The sequence below is a fragment of the Protopterus annectens genome, chromosome 1.part0 (genome assembly GCF_019279795.1).
Source record: "Protopterus annectens isolate FY-2018-M chromosome 1.part0, PAN1.0, whole genome shotgun sequence".
In the NCBI taxonomy this organism is placed as follows: Eukaryota; Metazoa; Chordata; order Ceratodontiformes; family Protopteridae; genus Protopterus; species Protopterus annectens.
This window is the reverse complement of record NC_056725.1, coordinates 1,706,760,970-1,706,779,579: the sequence shown is the minus strand read 5'-3', so window position 1 is coordinate 1,706,779,579 and position 18,610 is coordinate 1,706,760,970. Positions and strand designations below refer to the sequence as shown.

Sequence of the window (18,610 nt, the reverse complement as noted above, 5' to 3'; positions counted from 1 at the left end):
AAGAACGTGTTCTCGTGGTGTATCCTGTTTAGTTACTTTCGTTATTTTGGTGTTGGTGTTTGCTACAGGATACTTTAGGAGGTATAGCGGCAATTTGTTTTCCATTCAGGCATGTAATAGTCTAACAAGCACTGGGACTTTTTTAAGCCTAGTCACTCATCCCAAATCTCTGCCAAGGTTTGGTACCCTTGGTAAGGGCAAGCAGGCACTTGGGAAATGAACCATTTACAGGCACTTAAGGATGAACTTTCACATGGACGGGAAACCTGTTACAGAAAAGTGATAGTCTCTGGGATACATACCACCTCTCCCTTCAGCAGGTCCTAGTTAAATCACAGGCACGGTTTAGGTCTTTACAAGTAATTATGGTCCTATTTGTTTTGAGGATATGCATGAGGTCCAGCAAGGTGGGGTCCAACAATGACTTTTACGTGAAGCATAGATCTCTCCTCAACAGCCGAAAGGGAGACAGAATACAGGAACAGGGCTTTGAGACAGTCTGCACAGGACATGTTACTTACGCCCAGTGTTTTTTTTTAGTGAAGAAACTCACTTGCTGTTCCAACTGTTGGATGCTCCTGGTTAGGTACATACCACAGGGGGCACTATACTCAAGTCTGATAAATGACAAAATACAGTGAAATTACTTCCTTGGACCTAGATGCCATTCCTTTGTTTATAGGACTGTACAACACAGAATTTCCTCACTACCTTAGACACATGTATATCAAATGTCTACTTATGCCCCAGTGCATGACTACTGGGTTGACTCTTAAGGGAGTGTTCTTAATTATAGCTACCAGGAATGGAGGACTTCCCAAAGGTCCAAATGCATTTCTTAGCATTTAGTTTTAGTCCATGGTTCTGACACAGTTTATTCATCTGTGTCAGCCCTTCCAGGAGAACATCAGTGTTTTCAATCTTGTCAGGGATGTCAATTGGAATAACAAAAAACACCTAATCTTCAAAAACTCCATCAGAATGTCACAACTTTAATTTGCAAAAAGTATACAATATAGCACACACAAAGCAAAACATCTACACATCTGAACAGCCTTGTTTCCTCTTACCTTCTTCCTGTCTGTCCCAACTCTTCTTCACCAGACTGTCTTCTGGTTTTCTGCACCTGTCCAGACCACTGCAATCTATTCTCTTTGATCTTTTCTGCAATTGGAACTACTTTGGCTTCTGCTCTTATGTCCTCATTTCTTCATCTGTCCCACAGAGTGCATTCTACTACCCTTCTCAGGCACTTCATTTCCATCACTTCCAGCTTCTTCATCTGATCTGCCTTTACTACCCAGGTTTCTGTGCCACACAGTAGTACTGGTTGCACCACTGTTTTGCATACCTTACTTTTCGCCTCCTTTGGCATTCTTCTGTCAGACTACACCTGGCACTCTATGCCAGTTAGCTGCAGCCCCTCAATCTATTTTTGACCTCCTCATTCAAACTTTTCTCCTCAACCACCCCTCTCAGATACTTGAAGCAGTTTACCTATTCCACCATCTTCCCTTCTACCTCAATTCTCAGCTTCTTATGATTTCCCCAGTTTGCTGCCATTACCACAGTCTTATCTGTGTATCTGTGCTTAGTTTCATCTCATGTGCCTTCCGTTTTGCATTCCAGTGTTCTATACTTTGTTAGAGTTCTTGCTCAGAGTCTGCCTGTAATGCCACATCATCTGCGTACAGCAATGTTTTTGATCTGTTCCCTCCTACCTGTTTGCTAATAAAGTCCATCACCAGTATGAATGGTAATGGGCCCAGAGTTGAACCCTGGTGTACACCCACTCCCACTAGGAACCCCTCTGTGAGGCCGAACACTGTTCGTATTGCAGTCATTGGGTCCTTGTACATAGCCTGCACTAATTCTACCAATGTTTCTGGGACTTCGAACCACCACAGTACTGCCCAGACCTGCTTTCTTGGGACCTTGTTGAATGTTTTCTCCAAGTCTATGAATGCCCAGTTGGGACTCTTTCCTCATCTCTAGCTTCTTCTCAACTATCTGTCTCATTGCAAACATCGGGTCAGTTGTGCTGTGCATCCTGATCTGAATGCAAACTGCTCATCTCCCATCTTACATTCTACTACTCTGCATATCCGTTAATCACCCACTCCAAAACTTTTATCAATGTGTAGGAGTTTGATTCCTCTGTGCTGCCCACAGATGTGGAGGTCTCCTTTGTTCTTGTACACTGGCACTAGTATGCTTATTCTCCCATCATCTAGGATATACCTTTCTCTCCACACTGCTACGAGTAGTCTAAGGAGCCATTTCTCCACTATCTCACCCAGCATCTTTATCACACCTGCTGTGACCTCAGCTGCATTCCCCAACTTCACTTTCCTTAGTGCTATTCGTATTTCTCCTAGGGTAGGCTCCTCTTCTTCTCTCACTGTAGGCTGTTTCTGGGGCAGTACAGCTTCTGTGGAGTTTTCTTCATTCAGAAGCTGCTGGAAATACTCCTTCCATCTGCCTTTGATGTCCTGTGAAGTGGTGAGCAGGTTGTTGCTGGCATCCCTTAAGAAGGGTGTCTATTTCTTTATTTTTCTGTCTTTGCCTTGCAACCTGATATAGTTTCTTCGTGCCACCTAATGAGTCACTTTCCAGAAATTGGTAGCGTGCCTCTGATGCCCTATTCTTTGTTATTGCAACTACTTTCTTAGCTTGTTAGTCAACCAGTATTCCTTCCTAGCCCGGTCAGTCTTTTCTAGCTTCCACTTTTTCCTGTACTCCTCCATTCTTTTGATGACTTCCTGGATTTTTGCATTCCACCACCAGCTTTCCATATGTACCTTATTTCCATACCCGACTAGGCTACATATCCGTTCTCTAGTTCTCACACGTGCTGTTTTGAGGTGCTGCCATTCTTCAGTCCCACCCATTTCCTCATCTTCTTGGGGTGCTAGAGCCCTAAGTAATTTCTTGAACGGTTGTATTTGCTCTCCAGTCAACTTCCAAGTCTTCAGCCTGGTCTCTGTTGACCTTAGAGCCTTCTCTGACCACTGCTTACAGGCGACTGTGGCAACCAGTGGTTTATACTGTGTGCTGACTTTCACTGGGGATGATTTCGCAATCCCCGATTCTTCCCCAATGCCTGTTGCTTAGTAGCAGGAAGTCTACAAGAGTTGCATGTTTACCACTCTTGTATGTGATCTTGTGACAGTCTCTCTTTCTAAACCATGTGTTGGCTACTATCAAGCCATTTACTTTACTGGCAAGGCTCACTCAGACTATGCTGCAATTTGCTGTGAGGGAAAGGTTAGTTTGCTTTTTATTTGTTATATTCTGTATTACTTTATTGCCTTTTTCTATTTTGTATACTGTGATTTGTTTTCTTTACACTGCGTTTTACTTGTAGTCTGCTTTTAACTGCATATTAAAAACTTAAGACACCACAGATCTGTCTCCATTGAGTCAGACAGATGTTTTCCCACCCGGTTACTGGTGTGTTCTTAAACACCACTGTCTTTCTAGTTGCCTGCCCCTTATGTTAATCTGACCATATATCTCATTTCCTCTCTGCTTTTACTGGTTGGTGTGAGTAAGCACAAAATTATCACTGTGAAATCACTACCCTTCAACTATTTAAATTTATTTGCCATCCTAGTGTATTCCATAGTACCAGAATAAAAAACTGACCACCCCTTTTCAATCTATCTTGCTGTTTTAAAAATATAGTGACTCTTCACTAAAACATACATTTTTTAGACAAATAAAACTCAAGTTATCTACTTTCACATCTATAACTCCTCTTGTGCACACTGAGTGTTCAGGATAAACCATTTTTTTCATCTTACCTTTAAGCATCTATTGCAAGACCACCAGTTACTGTAGAGCCCACATTCTGCCTCTCAGTCATCTTGGGATTAGTGCTTCTGTTTTCTCCTGGTTAGAGGAGTGCAGTTACATTATTTCCTGGGGACTGCTGATCACCAGAAAGCTTGATAACTGCTTTATAGGTGACAGCTTAGAATATGTGCTTATATTCTGATGTTGGTGAGAGTAGGAGCAGAGTGCATTGATTCCTGACTCTTTCTGGTTGGAGAGTGAGTGTCTGTGCTTAATGTACCTAATTGGTTGCTATTCGAGGCATCTACCAGAAAAAGGCTACAAGCCTGTAGACCCTTGCATCATCTGGGACAAGACTGTGGATCACCAAAACAGGCCGTGGCCAGCTTCTCTTCTTGGGACTGGTGCTAACATTTTGCTTCTGGTGAGAGAAGCAAAGGAGTACTGTATTCCAGCAGAGTGAAGCTGTGCTGATACCAGCATTAGTAGTAGCCATTCATGTGACTCCCCTCTTTTCATCATTCTTGACAAGCTAATTCTTTATTTTCAGTAAATACTGCTTGATTTCTTCCCAACTTCAGAATATCTGCCTGAATATTTCATCCTTAAATTTTCAGGGTCTACATATTAGTTTCCACTAGGTGTTTGGCAGTGCTCTTTACAGACTCAAAACACTGAGTGACATTTTTCCTGTAAAAGGCTTCAGTGCTTAATATATTGAGCTCATATCCAGGCATGTCTAAAAGGTTAGTTCCCGGTGCTTTCTCCTGTCAACCTGGTGAACTTGGGCATCCTGAAGCAATGAAGCAACTGCCTCATGTACACAGACAACACTCTCCTCTTACCTCCCAACACTATGACTTGTAAGAGATGCACATGTAAAGCCAAATTGGAAGCCAAGCACTCTCCAGCCAAGACTGAATTAGCCAGTCAAGAGGACCTGCACCACACCACATTCAACACATAGCCATCCAGAACATAAACCACCACAACCCTCATTTAGCAACACAAAACACACACCTACTTCTGGAGAGGCTCTCAATAAAAATCTGCCCAAAGTACAGTGACCTCCCAGGCAAAAACGCAAACAACCACCACATCCAAGTACAAACCATGAGACACACAGGTCACATAAAGTGTGCCACTCAACCAAAGCCCGCCATAAGGCAAAACAACTTACCCAATACACTAGTCATAGGTAAATCAATAGCAAGGGATACTGATGTCCCACTCACTAGGTTGAATAAGGAGAAAGTTATGGTCAGCTGCCTGTCACCTGGCACTTGCTCACTAAAGCAATTATATAAGTCGGCACTAAAAATTAAAAGCACTACACCCTCACTCCCCACTGGCCCTTGTTTTCAATTAAGGATTTCCCAATATTATTCTAGCATGTCCAAAGGTCAGTTGTCAAATCTCCTCTCCGGTCCAGCTGGTGAATCTGGAAATCTTGAGGCAATGTTATAACTGCCTCATGTACACAGACAACCCTCTCCTCCTCCCACATAACACAAATACTTGTGAGAGATGCAGCTATTTAGCCAAACTGGAGGCTGAGCTCTCTCAACTCAGGACTGGCAAGACCAGACAGGAGGAGAAGGCAACTACACACACCACAAAACCAGCCTCACATAATGCTACCACTCCACTGAATCAAACACATAAACACACAAAGACATACTCGGAGGCTCTGAGTAAAAATTTACCTAAACAGCAGAGGCCTCCAAAGCAGACACCCAAACAACTGCTACCTCAAGACACCCCCACAAGCAACACATAAACCACAAAAGCAGTGTGCAAAGCAGTCACAGCCCTTAAGGCCAAATACAACACCAAACATACTTGTCATAGGTGACTCCATAGTCAGACACACTGACGTCCCACTCACCAGGCTAAACAAGGAGAGGGTCACAGTAAGCTGCCTATCGGGCGCTAGAATCCGCCACATAACACAAGCTCTCGGGTCACTCCACGGCAAGTACAAATATGACACAGTCATTGTCCATGCTGGTGTGAACGACCTGAGGCACCTCCCTGGACTACATGAAAAGAGACATAGAGGAGCTCTCTGATTATGTAGCCCAGGCAGGTATGACCCTAACCCTGAGCAGTATCCTTCCTTCACCAAGAATGATGCCACAATATAGAGACAAGATGATCAGCTTTAACAATTGGCTTAATGTCTGGTGTCATTCAAAGGGGATCCAGTGTCTCTCTGCCTGGGATGACATGCTTGACAAGCCACGCTGCTCCGCAAGGCCCGGCTTGCACCCGTCACCCTGGGATTCGGATATTGGCTAAGGCTCTTGCCACCCCATAGTGCCTTTTTAGGCAAGGCTCAAATTCTAAACCTACCACCCTAGAAAACAAAATGGGAAGAAACTGAAGGTAATGCTGCTCAATGCCAGAAGTCTAAATCTCAAAATGCACGCACTCGAGGCCCTTCTCAGTATGGAGAACATCGATGTCTGTGCTGTAACTGAAACCTGGTTCAAGGCTCCTGAGAGCACCCCAGCACTATTAGGTTTTACCTCATATCATGCGTTCGGCCCCAAAACCCGGACCACACCACAAAAGGAGGGGTGTATCCATATTCATAAAGGATACCCACACCTCCAGGTTGGTGGCAACGCAAGCTCGGAAACCATCCAGGTGCAACTAACCATAGGCAAAACTGCTCTACAAATTGTAGCATGCTACAGGCCACCCTCTCAAACTCAGGAACCCCACACAGCCTTCCTGAAGACACTGGAGGGTATAAATGTATCTCCAAACACCATCATATTGGGTGACTTCAACTACCCGAATATAGACTGGGAACATTACTCAAGCCCTAACTTTCTAGCCCAACGGTTCCTGGAGTTCATAAATTCAAATGCCATGGAACAGCTAGTCACTGTTCCCACGAGAGGAGAAAATATACTAGATCTCATTGTCACAAACATGGGGACAAAATGCTCCACACCGGAGTATATCCTCATTGGTGAGATCTGATCATAAACTAATCTCACTGGAAATCCACATCCCGCCCCACCCCAAACAAAAAGACTATAGTGAAGAACTTCTCTAAAGCAAACTTCACACTACTCAAGACTGGTGTGGTATCCTTCAAGGCCCCTGAGCCTGAGGAAACCACAACCCAAGCTGGAAGCCCTTACAAATGCCTTCTATGAACACCTCCAGGACTGCATGGATCAGGCAATCCCAAATAAAACCAAGACTCTTTCCACAAAGGGCAAACGTCCAGTCTGGTGGACCCCAGCCATTAACAAACTTTACAATAAGAGGAGAAAGCTATTACATGATAGAACAAAATCCATAAAAGGGAAGTCACCCCTGATCATTATTAGTAAAAAATACGAGCACTCATAAAATCAACTAAGGCCAATTTTGAGAGAAAAATTGCCATGGATTCAAAGGACAATCATAAGGCCTTTTCAGCTATGTTAGGAACCTGGGTGGAAACTCCCAGATATGCTCAGAATTAGTCCAAAATGATACAAAAATCACTGAACCCACAGACATTGCCAACATACTGGCAGACAGGTTCAGTGCAAACTTCACCCCTCTCCCCTAAAGGAGAGATAACTATCCCAGCCGAGTGTAGCCTCCCGGACATCTCAAATGCGCAGGTGAAAGCTGCTCTCTCTAAAGCTAAAAACACAGCATCAATGGGACCGGATGGTGTCCCCGGCTGTGTGCTACACGAGCTAAATGAGGAATTAAACCCGCACATAAGGCAGCTGTTTAATCTCAGCCTTGCCACAGGATCGTGCCCAAGGAGTGGCGACGGCAACTGTGGTCCCACTCCACAAAGGCGCCTCTACAGACCCTGGTAATTACCGCCCCATAAGCTTAACAAGTCTAGTCTGCAAAGCTATGGAGAGGATCATAATGGAGCTCATAAACAAAGATATAGGGGACTTGCAGACATTGGACCCGACCCAGTTTGGCTTTGTCAAGGGAAGATCATGCCTTTTGAACTTGGTCGACTTCTTGAAACAGTCACCAAGGCCATTGATGAGGGAAAGGCAGTCCATACAGCCTACCTTGACCTTGCAAAGGCTTTCGACACAATACCCCACTCGGGTATTGTAGAAAAACTTACCAGCTTAAATGTAAACCCATATGTCACAAGATGGGTTGCAAACTGGCTTAAGGACAGAACCCACAGGGTTAGAGTTGCTGGCGCTGTGTCAGACTCCAAGCCGGTCACAAGTGGTGTCCCACAGGGCTCGGTCCTTGGCCCCCTATTGTTTGGCATCTACTTCTCAGAAGTACAGGCCAACATGGGAGGACTTTGGCTGACAAAGTTTGCAGACGACTGCAAACTGGGCGCCATAGTGGAAAGTGCATCGGACACGGATATCCTTCAGAAGGGACTCACGGAAACAGATAGCTGGTGCCAGAGTCATGGCCTGAAGTTAAACGCCAAAAAATGTATAGTCATACCCTTCGGAAAAACAAGGTAACCCCAAGCTACCATATAGGTGGCAATCCACTAAGCACAGAAGAGGTTATCAGGGACCTGGGGACCCAGGTTGACAGTGGCCTTTCTTTTGACACTCACGTTGCTAAAGTGGTTAGAAAGACCTTCTACATTGCCCACCTGATCATGAAGGGATTCACATCCAGATCTAGTGAGGTCATTGTTCCCCTGTACTCTTCACTTATCAGACCAATGATCGAGTACAATGCCCCATTCGGGATGTATCTCACCCGACATCTGCAGCAATTGGAGAGACCCCAAAAGTTCCTCACCAAAAGGATAAAGGGACTCCAAAATCTGTCATATGCTGCCAGATTGAAGAAACTCCAGCTCTATTCAGTCGCATACCGTCTGCTCAGAGGTGACATGTGCCTGACATACAAGGCCATGTCCAACCCGGAATTAATGGACATGCTCCACCTCAAAAATCCAAATCCACCAAAACCACTAGAGCAAGCGACTTAAACCTTAGCACGGATATAAATAGGACGTGCTGGAGGGATAGATTTATCACTCAGAGACTCCCTATGCTGTGGAATAAAATCCCGGTCCATGTGAGGCAGAGCACCTCGCTGACTCTGTTCAAGAGAAATCTAGACCTGTGGATGGGAGATCGTAGGTTTACCCCGGGAATCATCTCTGTGTCACTGCTGGACAGAGGCACAACAAACTAATGGGCACAGTATTTTTTCATATAAGGGGTGGCGTAAGCCACAAATATTTGGGCTAGGCTTATAAATGCCTTAGGGCAGATAGCCTAGTATAAACCTATGAACCTATAACGCATGCACTTGGGTCACTCCACAACAGGTACAAATATGACTCTGTCATTGTCCATGTTGGTGTGAATGACCCGAGACGTACCTCCTGGACTATATGGAGAGACAGAGGTGCTCTCGGATCTTGTAGCCCAGGCAGGTATGACCCTAGCTCTGAGTAGCATCCTACCATCACCCAAATTGATACCACAGTACAAGCAGAAAATGACTGACTTCAACAATTGGCTAAGTTTCTGGTGTCATTCTAAGAGGATTCAGTATCTGTTTGCCTAGGATGACATGATCGACAGACCTCAATGCTTCGCCAGAGATGGCCTGCACCTGTCACCTGAGGGATTCCGGATACTGGCCAAGGCTCTTGCCACCCCTAAAGTGTCTTTTTTAGGCAACATCCTGAAGACAAAATTACCACCATAACAGCTACAAGCAAACAAAATCTGAGGTTTATGCTACTCACAGCCAGAAGTCTACATCTCAAAATGCACTCGCTCAAAGCTCCAGAGAGCACTTCAGCACTACCAGGCTATAATTCATACGACACTTTTAGGCCCCTAAACCTGGACTGAAGCACTAAAGGCGGTGGTGTCTCCATATTCATAAAGGATATGCACACCTCCAGACTAGTAGCCCAACATAACGCATCAGAGATACTTCAGGTACAACACTGGGTAAAACTGCAATCCAGGTTGTAGCCTGCTACAGATCCCCCACCATGTCCCCCAAGACTCAAACTCCACATTCTTAAACACACTGGAAAATATTAGGGTACAACCCAATAACCTTATACTGGGAGACTTTAACTACCCCTTCATTAACTGGGAAAATTACTCATGTATCAACACACTTGCTCAACGTTTTCTGGAATTCATTAATTTCAATGCCCTGGACCAACTCATTCATACCCCCACCAGGGGTAGAAACATCCTTGACCTGGTCATTACTAACATGGGCGACAGTTACTCTACACCAGAAATCAACTCCTCCCCCTGGTCAGATCTGACCACAAGCTAATCACCATGGATATCCACATTCCACCCTCACCCCCCCCTAAAGGAAGCCACTGTAAAAAAACTTCTCCAAAGCCAATTTTGGGCTTCTAAAAACAGAGGTGGCCAACTTCACGACACCCATGCAAATGGAAAATAGGTGCATGACTGCGGAATCATACACCAATGCACTGTATGACAACACACAAGTGCATAGAATGGGCCATACCAAAAAGAACCAAGACGCTCTCCTCAAAAAAAAAAAAAGGAAGCCAATCTGGTGGTCCCCCACCATAAACAAACTCTACAACAGAAGGAAAAAACTGTTGCAGAAAATGAAGTTCCAAGACTGGAAAAACTCCCTTCTTAGCCTCAGTAAAAAACGGAGATCCATCATCAAATCCTCTAAAGCTAGCTATGAAAACAAAAGTGCTGCAGATTCTAAAGACAACCACAAGGCATTCTATAGTTATGTCAAGAATCTACATGGCATTACTCAGATCTGCTCCGAGTTGCAGCACAATGGCAATACATATACAGAACCAACTGTCACTGCCAACATATTGGCAGACAGGTTCAGTGCGAACCTTACCTCCCCTTTCACCCCCTAAAGGGCCTATCACACCTGAGGAATGTCAAGTCCCTATTATCATGGCTACACAGGTAAAACCGCACTGTCCAAAGCAAGAATACAGCTTCAATGGGACCTGATAATATCCCTGGCTGTGTTCTACACGAATTACAAAGTTAACTGGCACCACACCAGAGTACCCTGTTCACCGACAGCCTAATTTCAGGCTTTGTTCCAACCGAATGGCGCACTGCTATCATCCCACTCCACAAAAAGGGGGAGCGAGTACAGACCCTGGGAACTACCGCCACATTAGCCTGACGAGTCTGATATGCAAGGCTATGGAGCACATCATCATGGACCTTATAAATAGAGACTTCCCATACTCTGGAACAAGGACATGGGGAATCTCCAAACTCTGGATCCCATGCAGTTAGGGTTTGCGAAAGGTAGATCATGCCTGCTCAACCTGGCAGACTTTGAGTCTGTCACCAGAGCTGTGGAAAAGGGCAAGGTAGTTCACACAGCCTACCTAGATCTTGCCAAGGCCTTCGACACTATCCCTCACTCAGGAATCATAGATAGACTCACTAAACTAGGCTTAAACCCCCGTGTCACAAGATGGGTTGCCTAGTGGCTCACTGATAGAACCCACACTGTGAAAGTAGCAGACTCCAAATCTGACTAACGACCAGTTACAAGTGGTGTCCCACAGGGATCAGTCCTCGATCCTTTCCTGTTTGGCATCAACTTCTCTGAAGTTCAAGCCAACACAAAGGGACTCTGGCGGACCAAGTTCACAGATGATTGCAAACTGAGAGCCATTATTGATTCTCCAACTGATGTAGACATTCTACAAAAAGGTTTCACCAACACCAATGACTGGTGCCAGAACCATGGCCTTAAGCTCGATGCCAAAAAGTGCATGGTCATTCCTTTGGGAAAAATTTGGTGCCCATGAACTGCCACATAAGTGGTAGCCCACTAAACAATGAAGGTTTGATAAGAGACCTGGGGACACAGGTTGATAGCAACCTCTCCTTCAATAATAACATTGCCACTGTAGTCAGTCAGAAAGTCCTTCTATGTGGCACATCTCATTATAAAAGGTTTCTCATCCAGGACGATAAAGGTCATAGTCCCTCTGTACTCGTCTCTCATTAAACCTATTATAGAATACAACGCCCCATTTGGTATGCATCTCACTAGACACCTACAACAACTGTAAGGATCTTAGGCCTTAGACACATCCTCTATATGGACAGACTAAAAAAAAAACTCCAGCTATACTCTGTCTCTTATCGCCGCCTACTTAAGAGGCGATCTGTGCTTGACCTATAAAGCCAGGTCTGACCCAGAGCTGCTAGATATGCAGCATCTAAAGAAATCCCAATCCCTCTGCCACACGCTCCAGGGACCTAAACCTCATTACCACAACAAAACAGAACATGCTTGAGGGACAGGTTCCTAACCCAGAGACTTCCCATACTCTGGAACAAACTTCCCATTCACGTCAAGCAGAGCACTTCACTGGCCCTCTTTAAGAGAAATCTTGACAAGTGGATGGGCAATAGTTCACCTCTGGGATCACTTCAGTGGCCTTGCTTGACAGGGGCACTGGGAACAAACTTTGGGCGGCATGACACCACGGAATCTTCTTGGGTTAGACTTATATAGGCTCCAGGGCCATTAGCCCAGCACACACACATATACATTGTTTATATATATATATATATATATATATATATATATATATATAGAAAATAATTATACACACACATAAAATTTATATTGTATATGTGTGTGTGTATATATATATATATATTTTTTTTTTTTGTTGACCGGGTTTGTCCGACTGAGCTTAGTAGCCCTTTTTCAGTGGAGGCCCAGGGAGAAAAGCTCCAACTAAGTCTACATGAAAAATTTAGAGAGTCAATTTACAAAATAGGCAGAGGTATCAAAAAAGAAAAAGAAACAACTGAAATGTATACACAGTGGCAAATTACATACAGGCATACACTATTTATTAAACAGCATAATAACAAAACAGTAGACCAATTCATCTAATGAGTTTGAACAGGGACTTCTGGTAGTATTAATGGTTAAACTTTGCCTAAGGAGGATGAATATAGTGACAGCTCCATTGACTTTGTAGGTATTCTCTGGTAGCAGCTTTAAATATTTTCAGTTGCTTATATGACCAACTTCAATGGGAGGCAGTTCCAAGCTTTGGTGGGGTTATAGTTGTAGAGGTTGCATCCAATTGTTTTTTTTTTTTGGTTTTGGTTTATGAGTTAATAGGAGGTCTTGCGTGGAGCTCCGGAGAGGTCTTGCAGGAGAATAATGGGAGATTAGAGTTGAGAGAGTGGAGCAGTAGGAAGGTTGGTAGAAGATGCTATGGATGATCTGGAGTTCAGAGAGAAGGAGCAGATGTGGTAGTTCCAGCCAGTTTAGCCATTTCAGAGAGAGGCAGTGATGGGACATACGAGTTTGCTGGGCTGCAAATCTAGCTATCTTGTTGTAGGCAGATTCCAGTTTGGTAAGGAGAGTTGAGTTAAGATTAGTGAAAATCTGAGAGGTATACAGTAGAGTAGGTAATAGGTAGGCATTAGAGAGTTACCAGTCTCCCAGGAGAGAATTTTTTGTTGGGATACGAAGACTTAGTTTCCGATGAGTTTTCTGATGAGTTTTCTGGATACAGCCGTTGAGATGCAAATTGAATTTGAGCTGATCATCAATAATAACTCCTAGTAGCTTTGTGTTGGATTCAACCTCGATTAAGGTGTTATTTATAGACTGTATTGAGAAGGAGGATCTGATATGGTTGAGGCTTTTTGGTAGAAAAAGTAGTAACTTGGATTTCTTGGGGTTGAGTATTAGCTGATTTTCAGACAGCCAGTGTTCAAAAGAGTTGAAGGTAGACTGTGTGGTAGAGATGAGCTCAGAGGGGAGAGTCAGCAAAAGTGATGACAGTAGAGTCATCTACGTACTGGACTAATGAGAGGGGACAAGAGGAGTAGAGAGAATTGGTAAAGATATTAAAAAGTAGTAGTCCAAGGATGGAACCTTGGGGGACACCCATTTTAACTGGAAGAAAAAAAAGTGTGAGCAGAAAGCCATTTCACTGCTTGGAGTCTGTCAGAGAGGTAGCTAGCAAACCAGCTATGGTTGCAGAGAAGAAATTAAGAGTGGTTAGTTTTTGCAGTAGAACAGGATGGGACACGGTGTCAAAAACCTTTGACATGTCTAAGAATAGGCAGGAGAGTTTTCTCTAGCAAGGGAAATGGTATTTAGGAAGGATAGTAGGGCAGTGGTGGTGCTATGTTTGGGTCTAAAGGCATGTTGAGTTGGTGTAAGCGCAATTTCCTGACTTAAGTAGTGCATGACTTGTTTATGAATATATTTTTCAAGGATCTTGGAGAGTGGTGACAGGATAGCAATAGGTCTGAAGTTGGCGATATCCGTGTAGTTACCTCCTTTGTGTATGGGTAGGGTGTAGAATTGTTTCCAGATGGTTGGCACTTTAGATTCTGAGACAGAGCGGTTAATTAAAAAAGAGAAAGGAAGGGCAAGGCAGTCAGCAGCTATCGGAAGAAACATAGAGGAGATATTGTTAACAGAAGCAGAGCAGGGTTTTAGTTTGGAGAGCAGAGATTTGATATAGCTGGTGGGTACAAGTTTAAGTTTAAGTGAGAATTTGTTAGTAGTGTCTAAGTTATGTACAGATTCCATAAAATTAGAAATATTGCTTTGTGTGGGATGGGTTGGGTTAAGTAGTTTGGATATGGAGTCCATGAAATAAGCGTTGAAGGTGGAGACAGTATCCTCGGGAGTTTGATCTGGATATGAGTTGGGGGTGCTGGGATTACCGGGGTGCAGAATTTGCTTTGAGTTCCAAAATTTTTTTTGGATTGGATCTCAGGGCAGAAGGCGGATTATAGCAGAAGTCTCGTCTTTATTTAGACTTTTTTGGCCTGCTTTCTAAGTTCTTTAAATTTTTGTAGGTCAGCAGGGAGCTTTGTTTTGTCCATGTTTTCCATGCTTTGTCACTATTTTTTATTAGACTATGGGTGGCGTTGGACAGCCATGAAGAAATATTGGACATTACCTGGACAGTACGAAGGGGCGGGGCTACAGAGTTAAGAATATTAAGGAAGATGGCATTGACTGGACCTATATATAGGCTTACTATACACAAATTTATGTTTGTGTGCACGTAATTAATTTTATTTTGAACATACGCATACACAGTTTTTTAAATTACATATGCATGTGAGTGTGTATGTGTATTACAACACACTCGTACATAAAAATACTAAATTAGATATGCATACTGACAAATTATTTGTGTATACACACACACACAAACACACACTCTGATCACAATAAATCAACATTCAAAACTGACCACAAAACACCTAAAAGTCAAAACAGACGCGATGAAAGCACCATGCAAATCTAGCACTATTTTTTTTTCCAGGCAACCAGGCAACCAGGCAACCCCCCCCCCCCCCACTACTTAACATGTATAAACTCAGAGGATGCACAACAGTGGGGAAAAGGACATTCTATTCCCTGCTATAAGTTTTAGTTTGGGAGTTGTTTAGCTAGGTTCAGGGTTGGGTTTGGGCATATGTGTGTCTGTCTTGAGAGTGCAGTGTTTTAAGACAGTAAACCAAGTATGGCGAGTATACAGACAAACTGTTAATGAAACACCAAGAGCTCAGATAACATTGTGATGACATGCTAAAAGTGCAGACTAACACAGACTGCACCATATACGTTTAAAGTTTTAACCATGCCTTTACGGGAGATGTACAATTTTTGGAAAATGTATATTACATGGAGTAGGACGGAATCTGTTTTTCTTTAGTAAAAATTTAACTCTCTATTCCTGCAGTAAAAATGTTTTTTAAGTATGTAACAACATACTAACACGTTTGATTTATCCCACTTTCATTGGATGGAATGTTAATACTTAAATTTTATAAGAACACAATGTATTTGTCAACAAACAACAAGTGTAAAACATAGGAAATAGCTTTTCCTAAACAATGCCAAATGTTCAGAAAAACACAGGGTATTTACAAAAATAAATAAATAGATTAAAAAAAATTTTCAAACAGCTGAAAGCACAGTTATATGTGCTTCCTGTATCTTACTATCACATTCTAATTATTCAGTTTACTTTATGTAATTTGGGAAATATACATTTCTGTCTTTTTGCTTAACAATATTACGTAACATGCAGAGAGCTCTTGCATACAGTACAGCATTTACATTACCCTGTCATTGTGCCCTGCCAAAGTTACACAGATTTGTTAAAAACAGGAATCAACACATTTTTCAGTTTTTGTCAAGCCACCTATACATGAAAAACCACCATACAGAAATCATTTGTATGGCTTCTGTACAAATATACAATATTTACAGTACACGTCTTTTACTTTATTCTTTCTGAATTTGAATATGGACTGTACTACTGAAATAAGTGTGAATATACCGAAATAAGTGAGAATACAGTGCTATTTAAGAGCTCTAGAGTCTGCTGATGCTAGTAAATGGTAATTAAAGTTGATTTACTTATTTTGGTTAGGTTGGCAGAGTGGTGATACATATCTGCTTTTACTTATCACTGTATTTTTGTTAGAACAAACCAGTATATTACGACAATACATAACACACCTAGTTATGACACTAATGCTGTCACTATTAGCATAGATATATACAACACTGACGAAAAATAAGATGCTAATCTAAACAGTTTGTTTAGATGTAAAGTGTGCACCCATTACACACACTCTTGTCTATCATCTCCCCATTCTCCAGTGTGTGTGTGTGTGTGTGTGTGTGTGTATACGTAAATATACGCACAACACCTCTCAACTGTCCATTGCAAAATCCAAATTTTTGGCTCATATTTTTGGTCTGTTCCTCATAAAATCTATAGATATTTGAGTTTCATGTTTCACATCCTTCAGAAAATCCATGTCAATGCAAAACCTGTTATTCTGGCAACTTTCTAAGTTTATAAGAGCAATATTTAAAATCAGCCCCTATTTTTGGGACCTCTGTCCCCCATTATTTTTGATTCTGTCCAGATTTCTGGCACCAACAGGTTAATACAGTGTGTGTGTGTGTGTTTATTATATCTCACACACACGTCCAAAATCGTTTAAATAAAAATACTTTTTAACAGATAACACAGCCACTGGCAAGGTATTCCAAATATTCACTGCAAGATATTCCAATTTTCCAAATACTCACAGTTCTTTTGTTTAGAGTTGCTTAGAATCCTTTCCTAAATTCATCCACCTGCTCTCTCTCACTACACTTGGGGCAATGCCTGCAACTGCTTAGATCCCTCCAGTAGCACTGATCTTATTTCTTTCTGAATTGAACAAGATTCCCTTAATTAATCTCGGTCACGAAATCCTATCAAATATCGTTTTACACGTGCCTTCAAAATCCTTTCTAGAAATGCAGCATCCTTACTACAAATATGACCGTTGCTCTTGTACAGGGACACCCAGCAAACAGTTTTTGCGATACAGTTATTTACAATGGCATTCTATCATCTGCTATCACTTACCTGCTTTCTACAATACACCTATTTCGTCCCGTATTGTATTACCATTTTTGGGTAGCCAGTTGTACCCTTCCCAAACAAATATATATCTTGCAATCACTCACTCAAACGTTAAATCATACATTTCAGTTTTAAATATCTTATTTTGTCGCAGTTTTTATGCTAACAAACACAGTTATAACATGTAGGCATAAATAAATGGTTCGGTACTGTACGGTATCCAGTTAATCAAGAATTAAATTTAACCACTGGCATAAGTAAAGGAGCGACGTTTTCATAAAAGTTCTGAACGCAGCAACACATTGGAATTTTAAACATTTTTCTTAAGAGCAACCTTTCAACCAAATAAGAAACCATTAATAATTGACAACGTCAGTCCAAAATGATAGCTCTCCAAATAGCTAGAAATCTACGTGTATCACTACGATAAATAACCACGAAGTGTGAAGCACACAGCTTGCTGGTTTCTAAGAAAATACCGGAGGCCGGCTACAGGGTCATCAGGCTAGCCAGAAACACTGATTTCATATGAATACTGCGGACCTTTTCCCTGCAGTCATCTACTAATTAAACAGAAAACTTAGTTTATGAAGTTTGAAAAAGCGATCACCAATGACAAACTGCACGTCTCTTAAATACAATAAAGGAACTTAAAAAAGTTTTTACTTTCATAGAAATTCAATCCTACCGGTGTCTCTTATAGTGCCAACTTCAAGCTCACCATGAAGAGAAAAAAAGAAAATCGCTGTTGTACCGTGGACTCTTACTAAACCCTAAACTGACAGTTCGCCGATTCCCTAGGTGGATTCTACTACCGTTTCCTTTTCTGTAATTTTATTTTCTTCTATGTTGGTATTCTTTCCTCTTCGTGACGTTTTACCGAACGTCATGACGTTTGGGTGAAAGGTCATGTGCCAAACAGCTAGTAACTTAGAACTGTGGGTTAGCTCGCTGGTTAGTGGGATAGGATTATTTATCACTATATGATTGCAAAGGTAGTTGCGTGTTAATTAATATGATTATTTTTTTGCTAAAGAAAGTTGCTTTTTTCGTAGTATGTGTATAACTAATTTATTTGTCTTGCTGTAAAATTGCAGCATTGCCTTTTTTGTAAACTTGCACTGCTCTTAGTCATAGTGATTGCACGTTTTTCAGTGTGACCAAATTTGGATGGGCAGCCATGACGTTTCATTCCAGTTTTGCTTATTCATATAAGTGCACCAAAGAAAACTAAGACTCAGTATTCCGTAAAATGTGTCCGATGGAAGTGATGGCGGGCATGTTGGTGACGAGGTGGTTATATATTTTTATTATTTATTTATTTTGTGATACCGGAGTTACGTCATCAACATGACTGTCTGGGGGATTCGTTTGTTTTTCATATCCGTTGGGTAGCTG

General features: G+C 42.3%; 1 protein-coding gene across 2 annotated transcripts in view; it reads right to left on the bottom strand.

The window, feature by feature from the left end:
* Positions 1-18,149, bottom strand: part of FBXO30 (F-box protein 30) — a 222,799-nt gene extending 204,650 nt beyond the window's left edge. The window contains exon 1 of one of the 2 annotated variants that reach the window (XM_044068774.1): positions 17,879-18,149. In XM_044068774.1, the coding sequence (XP_043924709.1) occupies positions 17,879-17,884 (6 nt within the window). In that variant the 5' untranslated portion in view covers positions 17,885-18,149. The remainder of the gene's footprint in view (positions 1-17,878) is intronic. The other variant, XM_044068781.1, reaches the window with a different exon arrangement.
* Between the last annotated feature and the right edge of the window lie 461 nt (positions 18,150-18,610).